Source organism: Aspergillus steynii (genome assembly GCF_002849105.1).
Source record: "Aspergillus steynii IBT 23096 chromosome Unknown P170scaffold_4, whole genome shotgun sequence".
NCBI lineage: Eukaryota > Fungi > Ascomycota > Eurotiomycetes > Eurotiales > Aspergillaceae > Aspergillus > Aspergillus steynii.
The window spans coordinates 1,641,709-1,658,075 of NW_020194401.1; the positions used below are offsets into that span (position 1 = coordinate 1,641,709).

The following is a 16,367-nucleotide window of genomic DNA, read 5'->3' on the forward strand; positions in this document are numbered from 1 at the left end:
TATATTCCATACAAAAACATATGTCCATCAAACCACCATTTCCACCACTCATGCCAGTAGTCCAGCCCCCAGGATCCATCCCACAGTCCCTTATTAGACCTATCCCAACAATTCCACCCCAACCAACCAACCTAGTATCATGATATCCTAGATCCTAGATCCTAGACCTTAGACCCTAAATCAAAAGTCAGAATCACCTCCCCCTCCCAACACCCCCCACCGCAGCACCACCACCAGCACTCCCTGCAGCATCATGCACCACACACAACAAATACTTCCGATCCGGCACCACCACAATCTCATGCTTCTTCGTGCGCATCCGTAGCAACTTGACCTCGTCGTCCTCATCTCTTTCGAATCCCTCTCCTCCCTCCGCATCTTCCCTAGCTCCAGCCCCCGTCCCACTTAAATAACCCCCCTCCTGCGCGCCATTCACATCGCCGGCCTCAACCGCTCTAGACCCGGCAGACGAAACTTCCGCCCCAGGGGGCCTCGACAGCGAGAGACTGAGATCCGTCGCGCTCGCGACGAAGGCGAAGACGTGTGCGGCGAGGGCCTCGGCCTGGGATGGTTGGTAGGGTGTTGTGGGGGTTTGCTGCTGCTGCTGTGTTTGTTGTTGGGATTGTTTCTGAGCTACTGGGCTAGTGGGCGTAGAAGAAGGGGAGGATGAATCTGCGGCGCCGGCGCCGGCGGGCGTAGCAGAGGAAGTAGACGTAGAAGTAGGCGAGGCAACGGAGGGCGCAGGGTCCAGTTCCTCAGCTGCAGGGGCACCGTTCGGGGTAGAGACGTTCGGAGCGGGTTTCGAAGCGATCAGGCCGGTGCTTTGGATGATGGAGCCGTCTTTGCGGGAGAGGATGAATGTGGATTGGACGCCCGGGCGGGAGGTCAGATGCGACAGGAGAGCCGTGACATGTTGCGGGATCTGGAAGGGCTGGGACGAGAGTTGTTAGCGATTGCGCGGTTCTGGGATCATCGTGCTGGGGAGTGTATGGGAGAGCTAGAGCTTCTCCTGGTGGAAGGTCTTACTGGTGTTGTGGCCGCCATTTTCGAGGCTGCGGGGATGGTTGTGAGGTGCTGAGTGCGGGAATATAGTTGAAACAGTGATGTTTTGGAGATAGAGAGTCTCTCTAGAACATTGCCTCTGGCTGCGCACTGGAGCTGTTTAAGTCTTAATCGACTGGGCGATGTTGATTGTTGATTGTTGTTTGCAGGAGTCTCAAAGCTGCGGTGGTCATGGATGACTAAGCACGTCGTGGGGTCCTCACGATCCAGGCATCAAGGAGTGACTCAATACTCTACTATAATACTACCTAGGCAGTTGGAAACTAGTACTCTGAGAGGATTCGTCATTCGGCGTCCTTTTATTCATATATATTTCTCCCACCGACGTGGTAATTAAATCGAGTACATATTATCCTATATACACTCCAACCCGCAAAGCACAAGCACAATGGTATCGTCAACAAAACAACAAATGCAGCGGCACGAAAGGAAAAGCCCAAAACCAAGACCCCCAGAGAAAACGAATGACTCTCCAGGAGATGCAGACACCAGAAACCCAAGGAAATTAGATTCATACACGAAAGTGGAAGTTGGATATGGCCACCCTCGAATCAACCAAACAGATGCATAGAAAGCATGCAGATAAAAACACAGCAAGGAAAGGAAAAGAATGTGTGCACGATAAAAGAGAAAGTATTTTCAGTCAAGTAGCCGCCCAGGAAATAATGCAAAAAATGAATGTAAGAACGACGAGAAGAAGAAAAAAAGATTAATTGCGCCCCAACGGGTGTCTCTCAGAGCCAGGCTTATCCTTATCCAAGATCCAGTCAAAGTCGAAGTCCTCGATCATGTCTTCTAACTCGCGGACATTGGTGCTGTCGTCTGAGGACCCGTAGCTATCGCGTCGACTGGACCCGGGACTGGCGATCCAGCTTTCCTGACGATAGCAGGATTGTTCTTTGGTCTTGCTCCGTCGAGGGAGCTCCTCTACGCTGGATGAATTGGTCGTGGACGAGTAAGTCCGCCCGGTGCCGGACGCAGACGAGGTGCTCGAGCCTCCAAGGAGAGCCTCGAGGTTCGGCTTGACGCCGACATCCAGAGCGGCCAGGAGAGCTGCCTGGAGAATCGTGTTTTGGCGCTCAAGATGCGCGATACGTCCTTCCAGATTCAAGGCATACGCACGATGCCGACTGCCCCGCGAGTCCTGAGAGTAAAAGGTGCTCTGAGAAAACTGTGACTGCGGCGATAGCTTCTCGACACCGCGGCTCCTGCGAGTCCGGGGAGTCGACGGACCGATAGATTCATGTAGAAGCTTCTTGGAGTGCCGTGCGCGCTGGGTGGCATGGTCGCCGATGGAGAGGGGAGCCGGTCTAGTCTGTCGATGCGAGGGGTGTGGACGCGACTGGTGGTCCTTGTGCGAGCTGACGCCGATACATTCGTCCTCGGAGGAAGGAAGAGGGCTTTCGGCGCGATCCGGTGGACTCTGCCCGATTGGCAAGTCCTCGTGGATCACATCTGCACTCTGTGCGCTGCTGCTTCGACTTACTCGTGAGTCTCGGTTGGATCCGGGTAGCGAAGTGGGTTTATCACTTCCGCTCGAGTAAACAGGTGAGCTGCAGGAGCGTTTGCCTGAGATGTGCTTGCTGACAGGGAAACTGAGTGGTTTGGAAAGCAAAGGAGAGAGTGGCGGCGAAAGAGAATTGGCCTCACTCAGTCGAGAATCAATGGATCCTCCGCTAGCTGGCTGCGACGACTCTGTGTGAGATCGCGAGGACTTGGAGGATTGGTCCTCTTTGGAAGCCTTTTCTCCACCCTTGAGGTAGAGGCGACTGGCAGACATATCCTTCATCTTCAAGGCCCGCACCCTCTCCGCTCGACTGGGTCCGGTAATCACCACCTCTTTAGAGTCGGAGTGTTTTGAAGGAGAGGTCTTGGATGCGCCATTTTGCATGATAGCAGCTGGGTCTTTGTTCTCTTTCGCCCCAGACAGAGCGTCAGGGTAGACACCAGTCTCCTTGGAGCTGGTCCCTGAGATTTCGCCCGACGATCGAGGATCCGAGTTATTGGACTTAGTTTGGGACGTACGGTTCCCACTGGCTTTCTTCTTGTCCCGACCCGCATGAATGCCAGGGACTGGCTCCGGGAGAGAAGGCAGTGGTCGCATGGGCGCTGGGAGAGGAAATGCATTGATCGCACCCAGTGGCAGGGACGCGGGACGACGATTCGTTAACGGACGGGGAAACTTCTCATGGATTGGACTGGCGGCCGAAAGTTCAGTCAGATTGTGAGGTAGTGCTAATGAGTCAGGGCTCGAGCCGCTCGAATCATTGTTGTAGGATTTTGTGATCGGGGTGTTGTTAGACGAGAGTTTTTGGTTGTCGCCGCCAGATTTGGCTGTGGATGGCTTGTCCTCTGGCCGGATTTCACGGTTTTCCGGAGTCACTGGGAGAGGCCTGTTTGGGGGACGGCCGTTCGATATGCGCCAGGCTCCTTTGCTTGAGACCCGTGGAGGCATCGGATCAGGGAAGAGTTTCAGCGTGTGCGCCGGGGTCTGTGACGACGTCGATACGCTGGACGAGGTTGAGTTGCGCGCGGACTTTACCGGCGCATCTTTGCACTCGGCTGGCTTGGAATCACGAGTCTGCTCAGTGCTTGACTGCTTACAGTCAATTAGTCTGCATTTTGACCGAGAGAGAAAAACACTCACTTGGCGACTGTCATCCGAAGCACCGGCATCCGGCGCGACAGACGATGCCTTGGAATCAGAGCCGGCAGCCTGCTCTGTGCTAGGAGTCTTGGGAGGAGCTTCTGTTTCATGTTTCTGCAGCTCCCCATTCTCCAGCATTTTATTTTGTAAACCAGGGCCACCAGCATCGTATTGCTTGTGAGTATACTCATCACCTGCAATACTGCTTGACTCTATCATTGGTTGATAAGGCGGAAAGTTTCCATCCTCATGGTGAGAAAACGAGACCGAAGCCTCAACCAACGAGGTTAGATCTCTGATATCAATCGAAGACAACTGACTGTCCTTTGTTCCACGCGTATCCATCTTCTCCAACGGATCATCCAGCCATGGCTGTCCAATGCGCTCCACATCCCGCCGTGAACTAGACTTGAAGCTCAGATTCGAGCTCGACACAGTCGAGTCCAGACTCTGCTTGGCCTCCGATCTTTTCGGTCTCGGAGGGGGAAGGAAGCCCGCGTTTTGCAGCGCCAGCAATTGCTTGGATGCTTCCTCAGCCTTTACCTTGGGGTCCACTGGTTTCTTCTGGCGCTGAGCGAGCTGTCGCAAGCGCCGATGGCCAGCCTTCAGGAAATCGCGAGCCCCCGAGGCTTGGATATTCCCATTGGGGGACGAGTTCTGGGCTTGGAACAATTGCACGAGCTCGGGGACGTTCTCGCCTCTCATGCGACTATCAGGCGTTTCGGGACGCTGAGGGTCTCCACTCGAAAGGGCGGACATGCTGCGGTATGCTCGCCTAGATAGCTGCGAGCTAGGCCGACAGGTGGGAACGATTGGACCGGGGGCAACTAGGTTATCATGCAGCTCGCTCCGATGCTGCATAAGGGGGCTGGGCTGGAATGGTCGGATTCAAGCAGGCCCGCGCTGGATACGAGACGTGCGCATCGACAGCGGTGAGGGTCGGTGTGTAGGTATAGGGGGAGAGGAAGGAGATGCGAAGGAGGCGAAAGGAGGGTGATCGTGATATTAAACGTTTTGCAATAGGATGGCGTTATCCTCGAAGGTAGTAGGTTGCATCAAGTTGATCGTGTAAGAGGGTAGACAAGTAAAAGAAGTAAATAGGAGACGACAAAGGTAAGCTAGGGAGAAACAAGAGTTATGTCTCATGTATGTACAGGAACTCAAAGGAAAAGGTACTACCGTGGGAATTGTGATAGAAAAAAAAGTAACTACAAAGAAAACGAAACCGAGGGAGAACAAGAATTCATCGAGTTTAAGAAGGAAGACGTCGAATCTCGACCTGTCACGCTCCTACATAACTGGGTACATCCATCCCGGGCGTGACAGACGGGTGGAATGCAGAGCAGATGCATCGTCGAATGAAGAGCGGTCCTCGTTCTCGATAATTCAAGAGATAGAGTTAGATCTAAGTAGTGCTATGCCACCATGCCAGGATTCATCGGCATCCAAGGGCCAAGAGAGGAGAGAAAACCTCCAACAGGGAGATGGCGGCAAGCAAGGCTAGTGGACCCTTTCGCGGCCAGAATAGGGATGGAGGGAAAGAAGAAAAAAAGTCCAATAATCCAAATAAAAAAAATCCCAAAAGAAAAGAAAGAAACGTTGAGCGAGGACGATCCCGTCCGTGCCAGCGGTTCGATCGGGATTCAAGATGCCACAAATGACAGACCGGCGGGCTCCATCCAGCTGGGAGGGACTATTTGCTCGGAAAGAAGGGGCCCCCTGTCATGGCTGCAGTAGTCGCGGGTTTTCTTTTTTTGGTCTGCGCCCACTCGCATCGACTGTTCCCAATTGGAGTCATTGCCGTTGGTTTCTGGCGAGGATTTCGCTCAATACTTCCAGCCCTAGCTTGACGGAGCTCCCACTACTGAGCTCAGCACAAAGGGAAGCTTGGCTCGGTCCCGAATATGGGAAACCTAGATCGGCATTATTTACGGTCTTGTGTGACGTCGCGCCTATCTTTTCGGCTCCTATTTCAGGCACAGGGGACCCCCAAAGAACCGTTACACGCAAGGGATGGCCTCGCCCTTTTTTCGAAGACCAGCTGGAGGGGCTGAAGGTGGAATGATCGAAGAATCCATCCCCTGAGGACAGAGCTGTGAAAGAAAAGGCGATGACGCAGAAAATGTGAGGTATCAACTCGGACTCTGATCAGACGGACAGTCGGTGGCACTGAGGGCACGTAAGTACTGGACATCGACCAAAGTAAGGACGCGAGTGGAGCGCGAGAGGAAGAAAGTCGAAAGAGCCAGAAAAGCAAACCTACCGAACTAGTGGCAAGGGGAGCGATGCAGGTCCGACAATCATGGCAATGTGATAGATGGGATGGCGAGTGGAGCGGATGATGAGAGGAGGTGGAAGAAAGAAGGAAATGGACGAGTCACAAATCGAGCCTTACCGCCGCCTCCCAATGCGGCGTCCTGACTTACCCTAATTCCCGGAGTATAAAGAAGGCGATAACAGATTCAAATCGAATATTAGGTTATTAACCGTTCCATCCAACTATCCCCATTCTCTAGACCCAACAGATAACTAAACTCACGCCGTACTTCGTAGGAACCAACACTAAGATCGACCCCCTGAGATACACGAAATGTAGGGAGAGACATGGCGCGGCAAACGCCATGTTTCCATGCTCGATGCCCCTGTGCTGTCACATTCCCTCAAAATCTCGTGTCAGAGATCTGATGCAGCGTCACCACGCGCCCAAGGGGTCTCCAGGCAAGGAGTGGCACGAAGGAAGCAGCAGGGAGAGAGAACTACTGTAGGGGAGTTTGCCGCATGCCGCATGAGAAGAACAGAAAATAAAAGAAAATAAAATAACAATGAAAAAACTAGCGAACTGTAACTCCGTAGACAATAAAAAAACAACTAAAATAAAATAAAACAGGATAGAATAGAATAGGAGACGCGACGAACTCACCCACTCCAACCTGCCCAGGTCCACACCCTTCCTCTTGCCACCCCTTGCAGATCGCAGAACAGAACGCAGAAGAGAGAACAGAAGAGAAGATAGGGAGCAGAAGCAGAGAGGATTACGCAGAAAGAGAGAAAGAAGAGCGAAAGAAAGAGGGATCTTCCCAGCAGGGTTCGCTGTCGCTATCCACAAAAACCGCAGCACCGCATAGCTAGCATACATGTTCCATTCTGTCGTTCATGCAGCGTATACCTCGCAATCCCCATCGACCCCATTTTTCTCCGATGACATACATGTGTAACCGTTCTGAAGAAAGGTTCGATCCTCCAATCGATTTTTCCCGGGAATCGCCATCGCCGTCCGATGCGACGGCAATCGACATGACAGGTCCTAGTACGTGCTGGAAGTGCAGAGAACCCAGAGATCTGCCATGATCCATCCACCCATCGGTGGAATGGGCTCGAATTTCGATCTTATCATCGTTCGTCCTCTTTGCATTTGCCTTTGCGCGTCTTTTTCTTTGACATGACATGGCACTCGTTGACTGCCAGTGCTCCACGCCAATGCCGGTGCGACCCGTCAATAAATCGTGTCCTACGACTACGACATCCCCACCCACAACATACGCATATACACAGCAGGCATCTACAGATAGATACGGATACTATTGAATATCACCTAGGGTAGGCAGCGACTGTCCGCCTACTATCGATCGATTGGAGTCGTGCGGTGTCACGTCGTATGATTTATTAATTCATTAGCCAACCGACTAACTAATGAAATTGTACGATAGGCTAATCGCGATTTCGAGTTCCGAGATCGATGACAAAGTGACACGACAGCTTTGCTTTTGTTTGCTTGCTCACTTGCCCCTTGGAAACTCTAGCGAGTCTAGTCTAGTCTAGGTCTAAGTCTCTCTTGGTAGCTACCTTAGTTTCCTCTCCTCGAACAATGCGCATTGCGGTCAGACGGTGTCTTAATCTCACCTGCAGTTGATTGTCCCTCGGACGCACAATAAGACCAAACAGTTAGTTAATGGAATTGTGGTTATTTTAATTTAGACCCTAATTATGTAACTAAGTAGCTACTAGCTGGGCTGGTAGGTAGGTACTTTGTTGCCTGCGTGCCTGTCACATTATTGTGATTAGAATTAGGGCTTGCATGAGCATGAGCCCAGTGCCAACCTCCCAATGATAAGGGGAAAAGGAAAAGAAAAGAAAAGGAAGGAAGAAAGGAAGAAAACTCGACTGCTAGTGGTCATTGGCCAGTTCCATTCACAATCGTAGTAAGACAAGCACATCATATCATATGTATGCACAAGTATGCATCGATAGGCCAAGAAAACCCATCCCTCGTTCTCGTCCTTGCTCCATCCCCATCCCCTTTGCCGGACTAGCAATGAGAATGGCCGGACCTGATATTGTACGGAACATGTATGTATGTGTCGCCAAAAGTTTAATAACACACCCAATTGAAATTGGAATTCGTTTATCCTTTGTTCCAAACAAACAAACAGAAAGTAAAAAGCCTCCTGTACCACCTCAGCCGTCTAAAAATTCCCTCCCCTTCCACAATGCATATCGCAGAAGATGAAGAATCTAAGTCACCAACAGAAAAAAAAAACGCCTCGCAATGCTTTTTCGTCTGGTCTCTAGAAAGAAATCGCAGCCTTGCTTGTAAAGCCTTAGACCTGTTGACCAAAAAGAAGGTTATGCGTAAAAAAGATACAGGAAACACACGAAGATAGTATGACATAGAAGGAAGCAAAAAGGCAGCAAGAGCAGTGAAAAGGAGATAAAACAGACATAGAGAATCTCAAATCAATGATCCGAGACGCTCAAATGCATGCAAAAGACTGGGGTGTCATGCAAAAGCCATCCGACCTCCCAGGAGTGTATGACAGGTCCTTGGGATGGACGTGCAACTCAGGAGAAAAAAAGATACAATATGTCCGGTGCCACAGCGGCAGACGAACAGCCATCTACCTTCTCTTCGGCCTAATAAAAGGATCGGCATCTTTCTTCTTGCGCCGCATAGGAGGGGGAGGTTTTACTCCGTTTCCAGGGCGTGGTGGCGGTCGTGGAACCTACGTAAGGTACGAGTCAGTAAGACCTCACCAAAGAGACCATGTGGAAGCCAAGTTGCGGAGTAATTCGAACATACATTCGCTGCTGCAGAGCCTGCGGAGCCTGCGTCCGGGCCGCTTGGAGGGTTATTATGCTTGATAGGGGCATATGCCGGGCCATCCCGAGACGGCTTGATCAGGCCCTGTGGGATTCATTAGTTCAGAAGCCAATTTAATGTGGAACGCGGGTCAAGATCGTTCCGACAGCCCAGAAAAGGATGCCAAAAGGGGATACATACCTCAGGCTTGGTTGGAATATTGGCATCGAGCTTGCCACGCCGTGGACCCTTAGGGGCATTCGGCGGAGCATTCGGATCGCCCCTGCGTTTGGGACCAGTCGGAGCACCGGTGGGTGGAGAATTGGGGCGTTTGCGCTTGATCGAGCCCTTGTTGGGATCCAATTTACCCGGCTCGACCGATTTATCATTGTCCGAGCCCGTGGTCACCTGGATGGACGGAACCTTAGGGTCATGTCCCCCGAGTTGCTTGGCACGCTGGCGTTCCGTCCTCTGCTTCTGCATGTGAGCAAGGCTGCTCTCCTCGCGCATAATTTTCCCTTTCTCAAATTTTGACAGACGCCTGGCCGCTTTGCAGGCATGGGCGAGATGTCCGATTTGGCCACATTCCACACATCGCTCTGCCGTACACGTGATACGTGTATGCCCAGTCTGCCTGCATCTGAAACACGTGCTTTGGGTTGTCTCCTTTACCTCCATATTGTCGCAGTTGTGAGTCATATGGGAAAAGCTTCCACAGTACCCGCACATGCGAGTTTCATCCAAGCCATTGTGGCCTCCTGAGGGCCCGTCCGGAATTGGCATTGGTGGGGTGCCTTTCCCAGAGGCAGACACGGAAGGAGAGTCAGAGGGAAGGTTATCAAGAGAGACGGAGGATGGTCGAGAGACAGATCCGACCGACGCCGGCCGAGAAGGAGGTTTAGACCCCGGGGCATCAATGTCCGTCATCTCAACGTTGGTATAGCCGGTGAACTGAGGTTGTTGAAGTATCTTCAGGACGTCGCCGTCCGTGTAGACGTTTCTTCGGCGGGCATCCTTGATCAACTTATTCCAAAACTCACCCTGCACCAGAGACTGGGAGTTACCGAGAACCCAGAGAGACGACTTGGCACGCGTCAAACCGACGTTCATACGACGGATATCGGACAAGAAACCGATTCCTTTCGTAGACGATCGAACGCAGGAGAATATGATGACCTCACTCTCTCGACCCTGGAAAGCGTCTGTGGTGTTGAAATCGATCATGTTGAAGATGGAATTGCCGTACCTGGCGGCAAAATGCGTTTTCAACTCCCTCAGTTGACCCTTGTAGGGCGTGATGATACCAATCTTTCCAGTAAAATCGAAGCCCCGGAAGTCGCTCATCAGACGTTCGTATAATTGCATTGCTACCCTCAATTCTGCCAAGTTCACCAGGGAGTGTCCCCTGGCTGCACTCTGATGAAGACCCTGCACATCGAAGAAACGGTACGGACTGAGAAGCTGGCTTTGGTGCCACGGACGCGTCCGAAGCTTGCCCATGTCCGGACCATCCTGCAGTTTGCCGTCGTAAAAGGTAGCGCTCGGGAAAGCACTGATTTGCGGGTGCATACGATACTGGATATCCAAAAGATGCACGTCCCGTGGGTGGTTGGTCTGCATTCGCACGAACAAACTTTGTTCGTACTGGAACTTCGAGGCGACGGTCGACAAAACAGTAGGAGGCAACTGTTTGGGATCACCGACCAGGATACATTTAGAACAACCGTACTTCAGCGGGATGAGGGCACTCAATTCAATCGACTGTGCCGCCTCATCGATAACAACCGTCTCAAATTCGATACTCAGATTTTGGAACATTTCGTGACCACTTCCACTTAGTGTCGCACAGATAACGTGAGCGCCGTCGATGATCTCCTGTTGGATCCGTCGCCGATTCAAGTCGGCATCACGCGCCGCCGAATGGTTCTTGTCTCGGGCATCGTCGATTTGCTGGCTCAGCTGAGTTTTCTTCTTCTTGAGCAAATCGAATTCCCGTTCCAGCTCCGCAGGAATAGGAAGACCCTGTGCTCTGCACTGATCGAGTCTCGAGCGAGTTTCCTTGAAGGCGGTATCAGCGGACTTGTGCTCCATGTAGATTTTCTGGAGGTCGACTTCGCCGGAGTCCTTGCGTGAGTTCTGGCTCAATCTCGCATTCACAAGCTCATCCAGGGTTACATCAAGGACATTCGTATTGATAGCATCGCTTCTTCCCAAACGGATAACCGACAACTTCTCGTGCCGCCCTTGCGCCGTTTTCACGCCATCCTTAAATCGCATGACCAATTCGTCAACGGCAGCATTACTGGGCGCGCACACAAGTAACTTTTTCGACGTGGTTGTCCTTGCTGGAGGTCGTGCGCCGCGGATGGCGGTAGGTCGTGAGATTGCTACGCCTTGTTCGCCGAGGACATTGGTTAGGAGAGCACCCACAAGGGCAACGATAGTCTTTGTTTTTCCGGAACCCGGAGGACCTTGAATGAGGGTGAAAGCATCGTTGTCCAGAGCGGACTTGATTGCCTTGGCTTGAGCCGAATTCACGTTGTAATTATCGGCGAGGGGCTTTAGGCTTGCATCGGAGTAGTTCAGAAGGGGCGATGGCTTGGCCTTCACGATTTCTTCGCAGAGATCATAGTATTGGACGGCCATAAGTGCACCGTACTCACGCTCAAGCGGCGTTAACGATGTGATTTTGGCCCCAAAGATTGTTGCACCCGGGGAAAGGGCATTGATGAAGGAGTGGCCAGGGTTGACTCGGTAAGATACTTCGACGGTGCCCTTCTTCCTGTTGATCCCGGAAACCCTAGCCAGGCAGTGGGGAGAGGAAGGGTTCGAGGTCGGGGCCTCTGCCTTTGACAGAAGAACGATGTCTGCCTCGCCTAGACCGTAGTCCTTAGCCTCCATGGCCGGTAGAACCGTGCTAACTTCGACAAACGAATCCACAGACAGGCGGGTGGCGACCTTGATTTCAAACGTTTTGAACGAATTCTCTTCCTTCGATGACTGGAATCCCTGCCAAGCTTCCAGGATCAAAAGAGGCTCAAATGTCTTCTGATACTCAATAGGATCCCTGAATGCATTGGAAACCAAGCTGTAATCGGTCCGTCCAGAATTCGGCGGTAGGTCGCCGTTGGCGAAAAAGTCCCAGGCAAGGATAGTCCGATGCAGTGAGGAAAGGTCCGGTGCCAACCGCGCTCGCATGTCCTTTGCAGAGCGCACTTGCCGGACCTTCTTGACCGGGCCCTGATGCTTAAACGCCAAGCGTTTGCCCTCCTCGTAAGCCCTGACGGCGTCGGGTTTGGATTTCGATTTCGCGCCAAAGAGCTCCTTGTCGAGCTCGTCTTCGCTTTCCGAGTCGGATTCCGATCCAGAGGAGACCATCATACTATCAACAGCCCCATGGCTATGATCTTTACCCTTGACCCCGATTCCACTCAATCCAGATCCCTGTTCGGCAGTCTGCTCACCAACACCAGACGCGGCGAGATTCTTCTTATACCGTGCCAGCTCCGCCAGGTCGCGCTTCTTCTTCGCTTCTCGCTCTTTCTCTCGCTTTTCACGGAAAGACTGAACGCTCACAACAGGGGTTGCAGGTGCGGGTGCTGGAATAGGTTTAGGAATCGCAGGAAGTGTCTTGGCTTTCTCAGCCTTCTTTTTGGCCTCTGCGGCCACCCTTGCCTTATTGAGCTCGACAGATCGAGACAACTGCATCAGGATATCATCTGGAACGTTGTCGTCGAACTCATCTGGGGTCCTCGAAGGGCTAGAAGTGCCCGAACCCTCTGATGGCTTGGCAAATGCAGTAATGCTGCTCTGCTTCTTGAAACTAGCAGTCGACGCGGTTACTACGGGTTTCTTATAGTATGCCTCTAACGCCCGAACAAGTTCTGCCTTCTCACGCAAAGTCAAGATGGTCTTCGTAGTCGAAGTGACTGCGACACTTTCGATAAATCGCAGAGCATCATCTTTGATTGCTGTTACGCTGAGTTCGCCTAGGCGGCGAAGGAGCTTGGAAACCAGCCCCACTAGGGTGGTGGCTAGGTATTCATCCTTGAGTCGAAGCCATCTAACCATTGCGCTCATTGTCGTGCTTGGAGATTTGAGGAAATTCTCACGCGCGGAGGCCTCCATATTTGGGTCTGCATCGCCAACAGCACTTAGGAAGACGCCATACTGATCAAATAGCAAATCGGCAAACTGGATGCTATCGCGACAGAACTCCAACATCACAGATCGGTCGTTACCTCGAAGATGCCATGACTCTGTCTGGTCAAATATGGTGGTCAAGGCCTGCCATAAGTATTCCCAGAGCTTCTGCAGAGAGAGAACTTCCCTCCGATCAGCAAGTTTTCGAGTTCGAAGCATGCCATTCTGGCTATCACAAAGAATATCCACGATGTCCGTTCCTGTATGTAACATTCGAGGAGCAGAAGCAAATGTTTTCATATTCGATATCCGGCGGAAGGACCAACTGAGGCCGTACATCGTGGTCGTGAAGAAAGCCTGTAGAAGATGGGAAATCGCGTCTCTTCTGGCGGACTGACCGCTGACGTTCTTGATGAGATCAACAGCAGCTTGGTAGGTGTTTAGATCGGCGGCAAAGAGTGCGGAAATCAGAGCGCTGCTCGTGTCCTGGCTCTTGAAGAGTTCGTCAAGATGCTCAGGTTTAAAGTCCGCCAGGCGTTCGATTATTTGACACGACAAGTGAGTGAGGTGGCCATAAATCACGTTGAAGTGGGTTTTTTCCTGGTTCGCATCGCCCCTCGTAGGGAACTTCTCCAGGCCAACCAGTGGCAGTATGCCGAGAAGAGCTGACGTGGAGAGAGGCAGGTTGTCTTCATGGAGATGGCCTACTACCGCATCCCAGATGGTGGCCGAATATGTACTGACCCCGTGCTGGAGAGTGTTCTGCCGCAGAATGACTTCGTAATCACTCTTAAGAGACTGGCACTCAAGAGCCAAAGTATTCCGGATGACATCCATACAAAGTGTCGATATCTCCTGCTGCCGCCCTTGCTCTACATCAAATTTAGGGGGGTTTAGGATCGTACTGATGTTTGCTCCCACAACTCCCAATGTCTCAGACAAAACAATACGCGCCACGGACCCTCTCGAGGACTCGTGGTCAGTAAAGCGGCGTAGAGTATGGAGCAAACTTATCAATCCGACGTGGAAGCAATGATACCTGGCTAGTTTGGGGAAGCGCGAGTCCTGCAGGCGATCAAGAAGCTGATATACCAAAGACCTACACGCCGATGGCTGATGCGCACCCTTCAGCGAAAGCATAAATGGGGTAACCCATGACAGCATATCCTTCATGGCGGACTTTTCGTAGGGTTCGCCTTCGGTGGTCTGCATCAAGAAGGCGTCCACCTGGGGGTTGTAGAAAACAAGCTCAATGAGAGCCTGCGGGGATATTGTTTGCATGGCGTCCCAAAAGTCTCCCGGGGCTTTTTCCAAAAAGATCTGAATCGTGTTCAACAGGAATCTTAGCCCCGGTGACTGGATTCCGAGATGGTCCACGGAAAGGCGGCAGGGATCGATCTCGAGGGCGCGCAAATGATGAGTAATTTGGTCCTTATCCAGGCGTTTGACGACCAGCTGCATTCCACGCCAGAGTCTCTGTATCACGGCCACCTGGGAGGGCTGCTGAGACGCCATCCGTAGTGCATCTAGCAACCCCTCCTTAATCGCCCAATCAAACTCCATAGCCGAAGGGGGCCGCGAATACCGCATCCACGAGCTGATAGCCCAATAGCTACGGCCTTGGTTGGGGTCGAACAGGAAGCGCGTCACGGCAGGAATATAGTCCGACACCTTCAAAGTTCGCTTAGTTTGGATAAGCCGAAAGGGCTCGTCGAAATGCTCCTGCAAAAGCGCATCATTGCGGAGCATGGCGTCGCAACTCAAGGTCTCAAAAATCGACAGCAGCGACGCCCGGTCCAAGACATGAAGTCCGATTTCTTGTGGGGGCACAGATTTCAGCCTATCCGTCGCCGTCGTCAAATTCCTCGTTATCCGTTTAATATCCCATTCGTCCAGCATGCGCGCGAATCGTTCGATATCCTCGTCATCGTGATTCTCTTTCAGATGCTCCATCAACCAGATTTTCCCCGTGTAATATTTCTTGATGCAGAGGTCGCATTTCTCGAGCGAGTCGTCCAATTTGCGCCAGATCCAATTCTGCAACTCCTCGACCTCTTCCTGGCTGTAGGCCAAGAGGCGCATACTTGAGAGGAACTTCTCTTTGCGTGTGTTCGCTGCCGTTATCCGATCCGCCATAGTCTTCCCCGATTCGTCAACCTCGTTAGGATCGTCATATCGTCCGTGGTCGTCGTCATGTTGTCGCGGGCATAGGATGTGGACGCTGTCGGGGAGGGCCTGGAGCTCGCTACAAGAAATACGGTCACTCGACTGTTGCTGTCTAGAGAGAAGGAAGACAAAATAGGAGCAGTATCGCCAGATAGTGTAAGACTTACCCAATAATGTTCATAAACTCCATGGCGTCGGTTCCAACCTGTGGTGATTTGCAGTGTGTTGTCGCAGCAAACGAGAGATCACGGCATCCCTCTTCCAACCAGACACGAAATTATTCTTTGACTCAAAGTTCACAATAGTCTTGTCCACTATCAATGCAATCAGATCATGCAGCTATGAAGTGTGGTCACCGACCCAATATGATCATGGCCAACGGTGGGAGGAGACGAACTGAAGCTTCACTTTTCGAATGCAAGCCGCCACCATGGATGGAACAGGGAAAAGCGATGTAAGTTTAATGCAGTAAGGTGAGCAATGCCTGTTCGGTACCAGACAAAAGAAGATAAAGAGTAAGGTTCACCCTAAGGCCCCCTACAGCTTGAGAGGCACAAAGGAATTGAAAGCAGGTGAAGAAAGAGAGCGTCGGAGCGACGGGCAATACAAAGAGTATGGAAATTAGCACGGGCAGTTAGGGGGTGATGATTGGCTGGGAGACCAAGGCGGTGAATCACGCCGAACGGCCACTTTACGCGCCGAGACGCGTTTACCATTTGCTGTGGTGTTACTCCGGAGCCAAGTCACACTGATATTGAAACCATCTACCTGGGATTTACTGAACTCATCTACAATCCGTTTCGGAGTTACTTCCGCATCAATAGTCAATTCATTGAGGTTTCCAATAGAACACGTAAAGACCCGTAAATCTCCTCCCCACATAACCTCATTTCATGTGCTGGCTTTCGAAGCACTAAGAACCTCCATGAGCTGTAGAGCAACTCGAGATTATTATATGAAAAGCAAACAAGAGAAAGAAAAAGAAAGAAAGGACGGATATAAGAAAAGATGAGAGAATGCGCATTCACAGAGATGCTTTTGTACAAGAAAGAGACAGGCAGGAGTACGCCAGAATGTAAATGTAAGAGAGGGCAGAAAGCAAAGGTGGATGAAGTAAACACTTCGAGGGGGGAAGCAAAGAAAAAAAAGATGTGCGCCAATCACCAACCAAATTTGTATACCGAACGCCTTCTATCGGGGAATAAGTAGACAACGGGGCTCCAGTAAAACAAGGAGATTACTCGTCATACAAAATAGAACAGATCAGATGCA

At 51.6% G+C, this 16,367-nt stretch overlaps 3 protein-coding genes across 3 annotated transcripts; all 3 read right to left on the reverse strand.

The window, feature by feature from the left end:
- Window positions 1-15: 15 nt before the first annotated feature.
- On the reverse strand, window positions 16-1,183 carry P170DRAFT_436790 (uncharacterized protein). Its single transcript, XM_024849224.1, has 2 exons — window positions 1,027-1,183; window positions 16-931 (listed from the first exon to the last, which is right to left on the reverse strand). Exons 1-2 carry the CDS (start codon window positions 1,042-1,044, stop codon window positions 194-196), a joined length of 756 nt encoding a protein of 251 aa, XP_024704466.1. The 5' UTR covers window positions 1,045-1,183; the 3' UTR covers window positions 16-193.
- Window positions 1,184-1,674: 491 nt separating this feature from the next.
- Window positions 1,675-4,708, reverse strand: P170DRAFT_176899 (uncharacterized protein). The gene is made up of 2 exons (XM_024842638.1): window positions 3,710-4,708; window positions 1,675-3,661 (listed from the first exon to the last, which is right to left on the reverse strand). Exons 1-2 carry the CDS (start codon window positions 4,568-4,570, stop codon window positions 1,772-1,774), a joined length of 2,751 nt encoding a protein of 916 aa, XP_024704467.1. The 5' UTR covers window positions 4,571-4,708; the 3' UTR covers window positions 1,675-1,771.
- Window positions 4,709-8,604: 3,896 nt separating this feature from the next.
- Window positions 8,605-15,285, reverse strand: P170DRAFT_357900 (putative tRNA-splicing endonuclease; the record flags this gene model as incomplete). The annotated part of the gene is made up of 4 exons (XM_024844249.1): window positions 8,605-8,709; window positions 8,787-8,891; window positions 8,988-15,174; window positions 15,263-15,285. 4 exons carry the CDS (start codon window positions 15,283-15,285, stop codon window positions 8,605-8,607), a joined length of 6,420 nt encoding a protein of 2,139 aa, XP_024704468.1.
- Between the last annotated feature and the right edge of the window lie 1,082 nt (window positions 15,286-16,367).